General features: G+C 46.2%; 1 protein-coding gene across 1 annotated transcript in view; it reads left to right on the forward strand.

The window, feature by feature from the left end:
• Positions 1-13465, forward strand: part of ANK2 (ankyrin 2) — an 874236-nt gene that overhangs the window by 387141 nt on the left and 473630 nt on the right. The window contains exons 10-13 of the mRNA XM_086962136.1: positions 9078-9176; positions 10671-10868; positions 11746-11844; positions 12034-12132. Of these exons, the coding sequence (XP_086818262.1) occupies positions 9078-9176; positions 10671-10868; positions 11746-11844; positions 12034-12132 (495 nt within the window). The remainder of the gene's footprint in view (positions 1-9077; positions 9177-10670; positions 10869-11745; positions 11845-12033; positions 12133-13465) is intronic.

Here is a 13465-nt window from a genome sequence, read left to right on the forward strand (position 1 = left end):
ATGACAGTTAGCAGAGGTTATTGCTAATTAACTTACTGAAAGCAAAGGCAGGTAAAGGGTAACTTTCTGAAAGTTACTTTTTCTTAATATTTATTAAAAATCTGACTTCACCATGAATTTGATTTTTAATAGCTATTCAAAACAGTGGTTTAAATATTTTTCTAGTTGGTCCTTTTCCCGAATTAACACTGTCAGCATTTTAATCTGCACTTTAATCTGAAAATAGCTTTTTTTGCCTTCTCACTGTATGGACCCGATAATATTAATGTTCTTCCCGTGCCATCTTTAAATACCTTGCAACTTGCTTTGTGGACTTCAAAGCCTTCACAGGGGTGACTTACTAATATTTAAAAGGAGCTATTTTCCTGTTGAAAAGAGATATTTTGGCATGTCTCAAAACAGTTTTTACACTGCAGCAGTCAGACTACACAGGGTAGGCCTGTAGCCATTTTGCACTGCCCATGTAGTGATTGGCACACTAGGTGTTGCAGTCCAAAAGTGGCACTTAACTTTAAGGCTCTGGGTGCACTTTCGGCGCCATATACTTGGGACTTACAGACAAGTTAAATGTGCCAATTAGGGATAAGCCAATTTAACCACTGTCTAAAGGGTGGACAGGCACCTTACTCCTAGTTAGCATGGGTATACTGTTCACAGTTCTAAAGTCGGCAGATTAGTGTGCAGGAAAAGCAAAAATTCTGGGGTGACCATGGAGGAAAGGCAGATTTGCTATACCACATATATAACAATTAACTGGGATGCTTATAATGAGCTCCCCAAAATGTTTTATGTTTAACTCAGCACATAAAGTCATCTGGAAAGCAGAACCTTGGAGAATCCAGAGATTTATTGATAGCTGTGTATAAATAAAAGTTATTTGTTTTATTTCATTTAGGAATGTGCATACTTTTAACGAAAGTTAAACTTTGCACAACTTCCGTTTCAAGAGTTTTGCATCATTTAATCTTTTTCTCCTCTCAGGGATTTTCACTCCATTTTTCCTATGGGAGATTGGTTTGAGCAAAAAATATCTCATGGGACCTGTGAAACTGTTGTGTGCACTGGTTTCAAAACATTTCCTGTTCAAACCAGTTTCCTGCCAGTACCTTTCAGGATTTTTGTAAACGAAGTATGTACTCAAATGTGAAATGTATTTCACAAGTATAAAAAACATAATTGTTCACAACAATTTCACACAAAATGTGTGCATTATGCTAGTAGACTACCTCTCCCTTCTGTGTGTCACCACCTCTGCCCTTTGTTACTGTACCCATGCCAAATGGGGAGGCTCTCCCTACAGGATCCCCTCCACCTCTTCTCCGACAGATATTTAGCCACAGACGCTGAAACTTTAACTCCACTGCAATGCCGCCCATCCCTAAATTTACTATTATTAAATGAATTTACATTACGGTACCATAGGATAATGCTTTGTTTTGCATTACTGTGCAAGCACATGTAATGGGACAACACACTCAACACATAGAACTGCTCTGCAATAGACTGAACAATGCATTGGTGACCATAGGTTTGTTATACGTGTCTTCTTCCGAATGTCTGGATCCTGCTGGTGGCAAGACCATGGTTCGTGGGACTTCTGTGCTTACTGTGCAGGGTTTGGACAGCTGCTTTCAGGATAGTGCTGCAGAAATACTGAGAAGCTAATATCTGATAGGGTTGGTGCCATTTTCAATGTATTGTAATGTTGCTCGATAGCCCTACAAGGATAGACAGAGAGGTATCAGGTGCAGGCATTGATTGTTTTATTTATGATACAAATCGCTATTACAGGAGAGCGCCGAGCGTCTAACTAGGACAAGCTCCGGTCGCTGAATGCGCGCTGAGTCCTTCGCGCGCTTGCGATGTTCCCTCCTGCGCATGCGCGAGTGTTCGCTCTGGCTCCGGCGCACCGCGTCATCACGCAGGCGCGTCGGAGACTAAAGCGGCACACTACATATCTCCCTATTTTTCCAACAAAAGCAATAGTCATTAAAGTCCCACGTTCAACAGTTACTAACTTCAAAGTCTTTGAATCGAGAGGGTCGGATCACAGCCCTCCCTGCGCGGGTGCGTCTTAATTAATTAATTAATTAATTGTGTGCTTATATAGCGCAGGAATCACTCCCGATGGGGTACCTCCGCGCTTCGACCGCTGCGAAACCCTTCCTGGCTTCCCTGAGAGGTGGTCCCTTAATGGGTATCTCCAGGGTGAGACCAGGCATCCCCGGTGGTCTGGTGGGGCCGTTAGTGAAGATGAGGCAAGCTAGTGCCCAGAGTTGCCGAGTGTGATCGCTGATCAGAGTGGGCACCGAGGCGAGAGAATTATCGAGTCCGCTGACCCTGGTCCAGAAACCTGCCGCGTCGGGAATCGAACCCTGGTCCCGGGCCGTCCTCTGCTCTCGGGTCTGCCGCCTCTAACCAGTGAGCCACACTACTTCACTAGCCGGGGTGAACTCTTCCTTGGTTCTTTCACGTGCAGAACTCTTGGCTCTCCTTGGTGTTTCAGCTTCCTTCTCATTCGCGGCAGTTTTGTTCGCGGCCGCCTTTCCTCCAGCACTGACTTCCTCGCACCCTTCATGGTCTGTTTGGACTTGTCCTTCCTCCTGACTCCCTCTTTCTACTGTGGTCTCTTCCGCCACACTGGCTTGTCCCTGATCCTCCGTGTCACTTTCCTTGTTGGCGGGCCACTGCATGATCCGGTTAATTTTCACCATGCGGTCTTGGGACCACACTCGGCCATCACTGAGTAGTGCTGCTCTTCCACGTACTTCCTCTACCTGCAGGGGTTTGCTGTACTTGCTTTCACCTTTTCTTTTGATCGTTGCAAGTTTGACTCTAACCCACTCTCCTTTTTCCAGATCAGTGTCTTTTGAGTTGTGCCTCCTGTTGTAATGGTCAGTGTATAACCTTTGAGCTCTCTCCAGGTTGTGCTGTACCACTGCAGGCGACCACTTGCTGGTTAACGTTTTCTCTCTCCAGACCACGTTGTCCCTAGTGAAGGGGAGTCTGCCCCTCAAAATCTGGAAGGGGCTGTAGCCTAGCCCTGTAGGTGTGATCCTGTAGGCCCACAGCATGCTCTGAATTTCTGTCTCCCAATCCTTCCCTTGCATTATTGCGGCTTGAATGGACCCCATCAGGACACGGTTGAACCGTTCCACTTGTCCGTTGCATGCGGGATGATATACTGCTGTGTGCTTGGACTTGATCCCGTTTCTCTCCATGTACTTGTTCCATTGCTCCGAAGTGAATTGGGGCCCGTTGTCACTTAAGATCGTCCTGGGTATTCCTTCACGGAGAAATACTGTGGTGAGAAATTTCAACACAGCGTCTGAGTCCATGACTTCTTGCACGTCCACCTCTGGCCTTTTCGAGTATTTATCCACAACCATACACAGGTATTTGGCTATTCCTCTGGAGTCGAGCACCGGACCCAATATGTCCACCGCTATGTCTTCCCACGGGTTGTGGGGCTGCTCATACATACCCAAGGCGGGCCTCAATGGTCTCAAGATCTTGTCCGCTTCTTGGCACTGGACACATTCTCTCACTTGGCGCTCTATCTGGTTGTCCATACCCGGCCACCAGTACATCTGTTTCACTCGCATCTTCGTCTTTACGATGCCGAGATGCCCTTCATGGAGTTGTTTCAACAGCAGGGGGATCAATAACTCTGGTGGGACCACCTTATGTCCCCGGTACATGAAGATCCCTGAGTCACTCACCGATAACTCCTCACGCACCTCATAGTAATTCCTCAGGATCTCTGGGAGATGTCTTTTCTCAGGCCATCCATTGATCAGGTAGTGTTTGACTTCTTCCAGTTCGCGGTCTCCTTCATAGGCTTGGGCCCACTCTTGCCTGCTGATATTCTTCTCCGAGTCAGCCATTTCCGCTACCATTTCGTCTGTGCCCGGTGGGACTACTGGTGCTTCTTCCATGGCGGAGGCCCGGCTCAAATAGTCTGCCACCTTATTGCGCGTCCCCGGTAAGTACTCGACATCATAGGTGTAGTCTAGCAGCTTTAGTGTCATTTTTGCAATGGGAGGTGTCGCTGTATCATGCCTGCTGGAGGTTAGTACCTTGAGCAGTGGTTTACGGTCCGTTTGCAGTTTGAAGCGGTGCCCCATAGGAACTGTCCGTATTTACCCATGGCCCACGTGACCGCCAGCATCTCCTTCTCGATGACACTATATTTCTGTTTGGTTGGGGACAGGGCCCGGGAGGCGAAGCTAAGTGTTTCCACCATGTTATCATCTCTCCCCTGTGCAAGTACTGCCCCCAATCCTCTCTCACTGGCATCAGTTGTCAGGATCGTGTGACCTAACGGATCGTATCCATGCAGGGGCACTGCCCGGCTTATGTCGCCTTTCAGTTCATCAAATTCACTCTGTGTTTCCTCGTCCCATTGAAATGTTGACTTGTCTCTGATAAGTTGTCGAAGCTTGTGAGTCTTGGTGGCAAAATGTCTGACGAATTTGCTATAATACTCTGCCATTCCCAAAAATGACCTCACTTCATCCTTGCTGGTTGGGGCTCTGGCGTCGCAAATGGCTCTCACATTTTGCCTCTTGGGTGTGATTCCTTGACTCCCTATCTCGTGTCCCAGAAATGTGACTGCTGACATGCCCAGTTTACACTTGCTCCACTCGGCCGTGAGGCCCTTCTCTTGGAGTACTGTCAAAACTTTGGCCAGCTTCTTGTCGTGATCTTTTCGGCTTGTGCCCATTATCAGGTTGTCGTCCTGAAAGTACTGGGCGTCTTGTATGTCTTTGAACAGGCGGTGCAATAGCTTTTGGAAGACTGCAGCCGCAGATGCCAATCCGAATGACATTCGGCGAAATTGATAACACCCGAAGGGCGTGATGAAGGAGGTGAGCCTTCTGCTCGCAGGATGCAAGTCAATTTGGTGATATGCGGAGGTAAGGTCGATAGTGGAAAACCATGTAACTCCTCTCGTCTTCGCCAACATTTCCTCAATTCTTGGCAGAGGAAACTTTTCAACTATCAGGCATTTGTTGAGTTCACGCAGGTTCACGCTTAGGCGCACCTTGCTATTTGGTTTCCTGGCAACGACTAAGGGGGCCAACCACTCTGAGCTGTTGATAGGCTAAATTATCCCTTGCTCCTCCAGTCTTCGTAGCTCCTGTTGGACAGCCTCCTTCACGGCAATTGGAATGTTCCTGACTTTATGGGACACAGGGCGAGCATCCTCCTTGAGAAGAATCTTGTGCACGAATTTGTCTAATTTTCCTACCGTGCCTCCAAACACTTTGGTGAAGGTCTGCTTCAGCTTCTCCAGTTCAGGCCAACGACTGTCTTCCGTCAGTAGTATCTGTTCTTTGCCTCCTGGGTCTAATTTTATCCCTAGGTCGCCCTGGTCTCTCCATCCCAGTACCGAGGGTCCTCGTTCTGCTACATATAGTTTGCATAGCGCCGACCTTCCTCTGAATTCAAATTTCAGGGTGCGGAACCCCACCATAGGGATTGCGTTGCTGGTTTAAGATATCGGCCGTATGTCTGGTGGGTTCAACTGCGGGCCAAGGGTGGGCACGAAGTCTTCCTCCCATAGCGACCTTTGAACAATGGAGTATGGCGACCCCGAGTCTATTGCTATGTGGATTTTCACCCCTCGGATCAGCATGTCTGTACGCGGTTTGTCTGACCGTTTGCCTGTTTCATCAGCACCTGCTCCTCGACACACAAGACCATGTCCTCGTCTTCCAGGTCATCTTCCGTATGGTCTTCAGACTGAGGCTGTTCTATGCATTTCACTACGGATTTCTTCCCCTTCTTGCGGCACACCTTCTCATAATGGCCGACCAACCCGCAGAACGAGCATCTGGCGCGGAATGCTGGGCACCGCTTATCTTGCGCTGTGCGTGCGGTGCTCCCGCATCGGTAGCACGAGAACCTGTTGTCCGCGGACTGTTTTCCAGCCGGTCCTGGTTTCCCTGTCCACCTGGATTCGTGTCGCCCTTCTCCATTGGGTCTCCTTTGCCTGGTTGATGAATGAGCTTCATCTATTTTGTTGACCATCTGTCTCTGGGGGTTCTCCTTTTTCGCCGCGTCTGCGCAGCGTTTTGAAAGTTCGGCCTTCTTGACCATTGCGATCACGTCTTTTAGGGATGCTTCACCTTGCGACCACAGCTTGTCCTTGACCGACTTGTTGGTGGTGTGCATGACTATCTGGTCCTTGATGTATTCATCCTGGAGTTGTCCATACTTGCACGTGATGGCTAGCCGTCGCAGCGCTGCTATATAATCGTCTATAGATTCACCTTCTTCCTGCTTCCTTTGTTGGAAGTTGTACCTGTCAATTAATACGCACACTGCCGGGCGATAGTGATTGTCTAAGTCCTCCAGGGCGTGTTTGAAGACGTCGCCGTCTGCAGCTTGTCTCGTCGCAGGTACAATGTTAGCAAATACTCTCACGCCTTCCGGACCTAGGTTATGCAGCAGTAATCTTTTCTTCCTAGCACTTGGAAATGGCTCCCCGTTTTCATCTTCCAATGCTTCCACATAGTTTTTAAAGTATTCCTTCCAGTCCTCCCACTTCATCAGGGGTTCTCCTGGTCTGGGTAGAAAAGGAACGGGTGCGGTGAGGGCCGTCATTTGGTTGCTCATCCTGGGTACAATCCCTGGTCCTCCGCCCTGGCTACTGGGGCTGCCTGGCGTGCTGAGGTTGTCCTCTCGGTCAGAGTTGTCCCCTTGACTTTTGGGGCTGCCGGGCGCTCTGGTGTTCACCCTTCGTGAGTTGCTGGGGCGGCTTTCCCTGTTGTCCCCCGTGTCACTGTCCCTGTTTTTACTGCCAGGTTCTCAGCTGTGTGCACCCCTGCTCCCCAATGGTCTTAGGGATGTGGGTATCTTGCCTTGGGCCACGTGGTTGCTGGGCCATGCAAGGCTTTGCGCTTCTGCCACGCTCTCTTGTGGATAGCGTGTATGCCCCTCCAGTCTGCTCTCTACTTGGGTGTTCCCCACAACGATATCTGACCTTCACATGTCGCTGGAGCAGCTGTGTCGCCGTGCCTATCATGGTTTCTCCGGGGTGTAGTTGGTGGGGGCTATCCCATCCTCGTCGCCACTGTAATGTTGCTTGATAGCCCCACAAGGATAGACAGAGAGGTATCAGGTGCAGGAATTGATTGTTTTATTTATGATACAAATCACTATTACAGGAGAGCGCGGAGCGTCTAACTAGGACAAGCTCCGGTCGCTGAATGCGCGCTGAGTCCTTCACGCGCTTGCGATGTTCCCTCCTGCGCATGCGCGAGTGTTCGCTCTGGCTCCGGCGCACCGCGTCATCACGCAGGCGCGTCGGAGACTAGAGCGCGACACTACATGTATGTGTTGTCACTCAACTTTGCTATTAATTTAACACGAAGAGCTCTTTTCTCCTTACGGTGCATTTTTCCTGAGATACAAATTGAACCCCTGCTCTTCATATCCATCCCTCACTATTGCCTTTGGCATTCAGGAAACTGGAAAACTGGTCACAGAGAGATAGATTTGAAGAATATGAAGTCCTATAAGGCCCAACAAGACAATATTATTCCAGGAGCCTCTCCAGACTTCCATTGGTATCCCTCGGGGGAGAAAGGGAATTATCAGAAATGTGTCTTGTGAACCTGTCTTAGATTCCTGGAAACATATTTTTCCACATGTGCATGATTCATAGCTCCAAACCCAATAACATATATTATTTTCTAAGGTACACAGGGCAGGTGTTGCAGTTTTATGTCTCTAAGTTTCACCACCCGCCAGCTGTTGTCCCAGACACTGGCTATAGCACTCACGTTCTTACTAAGTTTAACCACTCGAACAGAGCTAAATGGCCCTCGGCGTCAGACGTCATTGACTGATATATATATATCGGCTGCACCTAGCACTGAAAGTAATTGGGAATTAGGAGCACTTGCACATCATGAGCAAGGCCCACAGGCTCCCAAATTTATCTAAAAGTATGCGACATGGCTAAATCTTTTATTTTTCGTTGTTTATGTGTTTGCAATGAGGTACATTGTAACTTTCTACTCGATCGACTGCGACAAGGCTTTATACACCTAGAGCCATTGAGTAGTTCATAGCATGCTGAAAGCGCAGTGTCTTTTCAGGGATATGGACACTATCAATCGCATAGTATTGTATAAAATATTATGGGCCTCATTTATGGCATTTTGACGTAGAGCACTGCAATAAGGCACCTTTCCCTACGATAAAGTGAAAGGGCAGAAATGCAGCGTATTTGACCAATACGGTGCAATGCTGTCCTTTCAACCTGCGCTGTCGCTGTTTCAGCAGTCTAGCCCCAGCATAGGCACCCTTGCACCATAGTGCAAGGGTGTCTCGATGCAGGCAGGCTTGTTTTAGTGCAGATAGGGGCACCGTCTTTCACAAAAACAATCAAAGGTGTGGTTACCTCTTTCTATGTGTGCTACAGAATGCAGCACACATGGAAAGAGGAAAAAACAAGGAGAAATAACGTTATTTCTCCTCGTTACGTCTCATCACGGGAGGTATACGAATTTGGTGCTTCCCCAGGTTTACATCACTTTGTAAATCTGGGGCAGTGTCAAATTCCATGGGTGTTGCGTTGGAAGACCCACTGCAATGCCCATGGAACGCCTCCTGGGCGCAGAGTAAGGCAACCCAGCGATTTGTACTGCTTCGCCTTACTCATGATTTATGAAGCCACTCAATCGCACGCAGCGTATCTTTGCATGGCTTCATAAATCTTTATGAGAGCCCTGCTTTACGCATGTGCCCCTCTATGTGGTGCAAAAGTGATACAGAGCTCTCTTAAATAAGCCCTTTTGTGTCGACTGTAATTAACGAAAACTAAATAAAGATTAATTAAAAAACCACTGGTCCATCAGCCTCCATTTGAAGAAGATCTTTGCTTTCCGCTGGACAGTTATTTTCCTTGAGAATGACGCACCATTCTTTATCTTTATTTAAAAAATTGCCAACCTTTCCTGTGTCACCTTTCCTTCCTACGCCTGCTAACATACAGCCGAATGCTGGTTTCACTAAGCATAGATCCATCTTTTGACTCCATCTCCCTTTATTTCCCTCTGCAGGATGGCTTGACGCCTTTACACTGTGCTGCACGGAGTGGACATGACCCAGCGGTAGAGGTCCTCCTGGAACGTGGGGCCCCGCTACTGGCCCGGACCAAGGTTGGTGTGCTTCCGGAGGAAACATTCTTAATTTTGCTATTCAACATTGACATTATGGGTGGCACTTTTGGATGGAGAATGTGAGTTTCAGGCTGTCTTACCAACTGTAGAAATGTTTACTTGGGTACACAAGCCTTTTTCTGCAGTCTAAGAGTTACTGTCCTCACAAACAGCATTCTGCCTGTGGGCCAGTTAGAGGATTAATTACCTGGTCTACTTTCCAGCTAACCTTACAATGATAACATTAGCTACAATTATCCTTTCAGTTTTTTTTAATATGAAACCAAACAACTTCTAGGGGGGCATGGTAAAGGTATCATGCTAGTGTGACTATGACACTCTACTAAATGATAGGGCATCTGGGGTTCACCTAATCATTGCTGAAATTGTCTTAGTGCTTTCATGCGAGGTCATACTACTGCCATCCATTAAGAATCCTATCACTGACATGGAGGAAAGAGAGAGAGAGAGCAAATAGAAAGAAAGAAACAGGAAGGGAGTTGTGGTGGGTTTGAAGATTTCCGCAAGGGCTGATTTTGGATGTCAGTCCGACCTTTTTACTAGGCTGTCGTCATGACAAGAAGTCCCTGCATCTGCAGTGTGTATGAATCTGTGTCAGCATCTTACTCTATGATTTAGGTGTTACTTAGTGTCAGTGGTTAATTTGTGCCAGTGTTCGCTGGTGCTCGGACCGGCACCTATTGGTAAACACCCTTACATGTTTATGAGAAACCACCAAATGGTGTGTATTTTTAAGCAGCTTTCATTAGTGCAGCATTAAACAATCGAACATAGCTTAAGAAAATTATAACACTTGAACTTGAACCTGAGGTTAAAAAGTGGGCTGTGTCAGCAGCAATGGACCAGTGAGTGATTCCTTGGGCCCTGGCACTTCAGTTTCTTTTTGCAAATTAAGCACTGCTTAGTGTTGCAGTGTGGCATATTAAAGTAGGTATGCGTTTGTTCTAAGGCAGCTTGTGACCTTAAGTCATCTGTCTCAATAGATAAACATCCTAGTGAAATCACCATAATGGTTTTATGCATCCAAACTCTTCTCAGGTAGAAAAGCTGAAAGGGGCAACGTTCACTATGTTGGTGTTATCTCCAATTGCAAAACTTATTAGAAATTCATCACAAATGTACTCCCATGCATAAGAGGTGTTTACAGGAGTGTTAAATGCATTTCCGCTTCCTCCCGGGGAACACTATATTGTGATCATCTCCAAAGGTCCCACGTTATTTTTTTTTACTAATATCATTTTTTCAGAAAATATTTTTTACATCGTATGTTCTCTATGAATTTGTTAGGGTTGTTTTACAATAATTTTTCTTACTAAGGTAAATAATATGAAAGTATGAAGAAATAGAGGAAGTTAGCATACTTCGGAGACTATTTGAGAGATTTCAAATATTCAGTTTCAAATCTACTTTGAAATGTATAATCTGAGAACAGTTTTTTTGTTTGTGACTTTTTCTTCCTTTGTGTGTGTATAGAATGGACTCTCGCCTCTTCACATGGCTGCCCAGGGAGACCATGTGGAGTGCGTCAAACACCTCTTAAATCACAAGGCTCCTGTTGATGATGTCACCCTGGACTACCTGACAGCCCTCCATGTTGCAGCGCACTGTGGACATTATCGTGTCACCAAGCTTCTCCTGGACAAGCGTGGCAACCCCAACGCCCGGGCTCTGGTAATCCTCTCGCGTCTCTCACCCTGCATGTGCTTGCTATGCAGTGGGAGATTGCTCTTCTAGATCAGCTCCATTCAGTTAAGATACCACTGTTGTGGACATATTTATGTGTTTTTTTGCCATCACACAGCACTGTTGCACGTTTCAGTGTTTTGATGTTTCCGGTGTCGTGACCACCACAGTTTGCTGCTTGGGTTCGAATTTTGGTACACTCGCTGTCGCTTTATTGAACACTGTGTTGTTTGAGAGACTTTATATTGTATGTCTTCTTTATCTTTATCTGGGGCTGATGTGTGCAATTTCCATTTTTTCAAAGTCACGCTTCTTGTTGGGTTCTTGTCATTCTATCAGATAGCCACATGATAACCAACCCTTTAGAAAAGCCTTTTTCCCAAAAGTTTTTTTTAGTGTTAGTACACCAGAAAGTGTTACTAGTTAAAAGGAAACACAACTGAATGGATGTCAGTAGGGAATAGGTGGCAATGGGAGACATTTTTTCAACCTACTGCCCTTGCTAGATTTTTAAGATCACAGGTGGGGCTAGCTGCTAAATAATTTACTATCAGTAATGTGACTTCCAGATCCAGGGTATGTTGCAGATCTCACGGTTGATCTGAAGGGTGAGTCGACACATTGGCTGACATGGAACCTGGTCTTGTCTCTAGCTCCTGTGACATGGTCCTACCAGGCAACTGACAGTATGTGTGACGCTTAACTGAGACACTTCCACAAGCACTGCTAACCAAAACACAGCCAGGCGTCTGAGGGGCTGGTGACTACTGTAGGAATGTTGCTTGCAGTGGGCCATCCTGGAGCAGCTTTGTTGTGTGAGTTGAGTGTGCATGCTGTCTGCTAACCTGGTTGTTTTTTCGCACAGAATGGTTTTACTCCACTGCACATTGCCTGCAAGAAAAACCGCATCAAAGTCATGGAACTCCTAGTGAAATATGGAGCTTCAATCCAAGCTATAACAGAGGTAGACACCTGTTTCTGTCGTAAAGCGATGTCACTTCTCTCTCCCTCTGCCTTTCCGCTCTTCATCTCCCTCCCCACCATGTGTCCTTCCCTCTTCTTCTCCTGCCCCTTTCTTCCTTCTTATGCTGAATGGAAGAGGTCTGCCAGCCCCTGTGCAGAGGAGTAAAACTGCTGTTGCTTTATTTCACAGTCTGGCCTCACACCAATACACGTGGCCGCCTTCATGGGCCACTTGAACATAGTCCTCCTTCTGCTGCAGAATGGAGCCTCCCCTGACGTCACTAACATTGTGAGTATGGCTTGCATTAGGGGGAACAAACGTTTCGCAAGGCACTGATGTGGTCTGCCTGGCTGCTCCACAAAGTTTGGCGGTACTCTCTGGGCTCCCACAAGGGTCACATTTTATTATGAAAATAAGGGGAGAACTGTTTAGTGTGGTAGTTGTTTATTGGCCTACACATATTTTTGTCACTCATAAGAAATGTCTCAGAGTTTAAATTGATGTTTCCTTATGCAGACTAATATCATCAATAGTTAAAAAGTAACCACTAATTTGGTATTTTAGGTACAATTGCAAATACATTTAAGGTTATGTGATGTATTAAATGCTGCTAGGTTCTTCTCTACAAACATTCTGGTGTTGTTTGCTCTTTCATGCTAGTGTAGACTTAACATGATCAGCTTGTCTCAAGTTACCAGGAAATTTTCCAATTATCACCACCGTGCCTTCAAAGATAATACATCACAGCGCAGTTTAGGATAGTTCAATTTTCCGAATGAACTTTTCATGAAGCTGTTCACCCTGAGATCCTCAGTGTCAGCGAAACCTTACCAGTCTAAACCAGGACACGTGCATCGATCATGCATAAGTGAGATATATCTGCCATGTATAAATCCTCTCACCTCACTGCATCATCTTATCCACTAACTTAGGCTCCCTAACATCTCCCATCTCTTTGTTATGCCTGCTTGTCTAATTGAGCGGGATAAATTCAGGCAAAGATGGTGGTCTGCTGATAACCACGTCCCTTGGGTGAGAACGTGTGAGCAGATTAGCAGATAAACAGGGGATGCAGAGTTAGATGACCAACATGAGGCAGCGATGAATGCTTCAAAGAGATGGCTGTCTGGCAGTCTGTGTTCTTCTGTTCATGGTAGTGCTGCTCGTCTCCTGGTTCAAAGGGTAAACACATCTCTGTTGACCAAGCCAACTTCAAGTACTACTACTTAAAGTGGATGACTCGATACTGTCTTGTATAGTGTTGACTTTGGTCAAATGTGGATTACATGTTGCCAGAGTCACAAAACCCTCCTGAAACAAATGTAATTTGTTGAGTTAGTAAAAGGTACGGGTATGAGAAACTGAAACTTAGTAAACTCTCTTTTTTTAGTCTTTATGAACGAGTTCAGAAGATGTCAATCAGAAAATATGATGTGACTGTGAAGCTGAGCTCTGACATCTTAATACTTAGCAGTTATGACAAGACTAAGATGATGGTCATTGTTCAATATTTTTAGTAAAATAAAAGAAACATAAGCATACATTAAAATAACAGCGGAGTATTTTTAATATGGGTGTATTTTATATTATGGGTTGTGATCGCAATGCCTTGGAAAATAGA

The sequence above is a fragment of the Lissotriton vulgaris genome, chromosome 3_1 (genome assembly GCF_964263255.1).
Source record: "Lissotriton vulgaris chromosome 3_1, aLisVul1.2, whole genome shotgun sequence".
In the NCBI taxonomy this organism is placed as follows: domain Eukaryota; kingdom Metazoa; phylum Chordata; class Amphibia; order Caudata; family Salamandridae; genus Lissotriton; species Lissotriton vulgaris.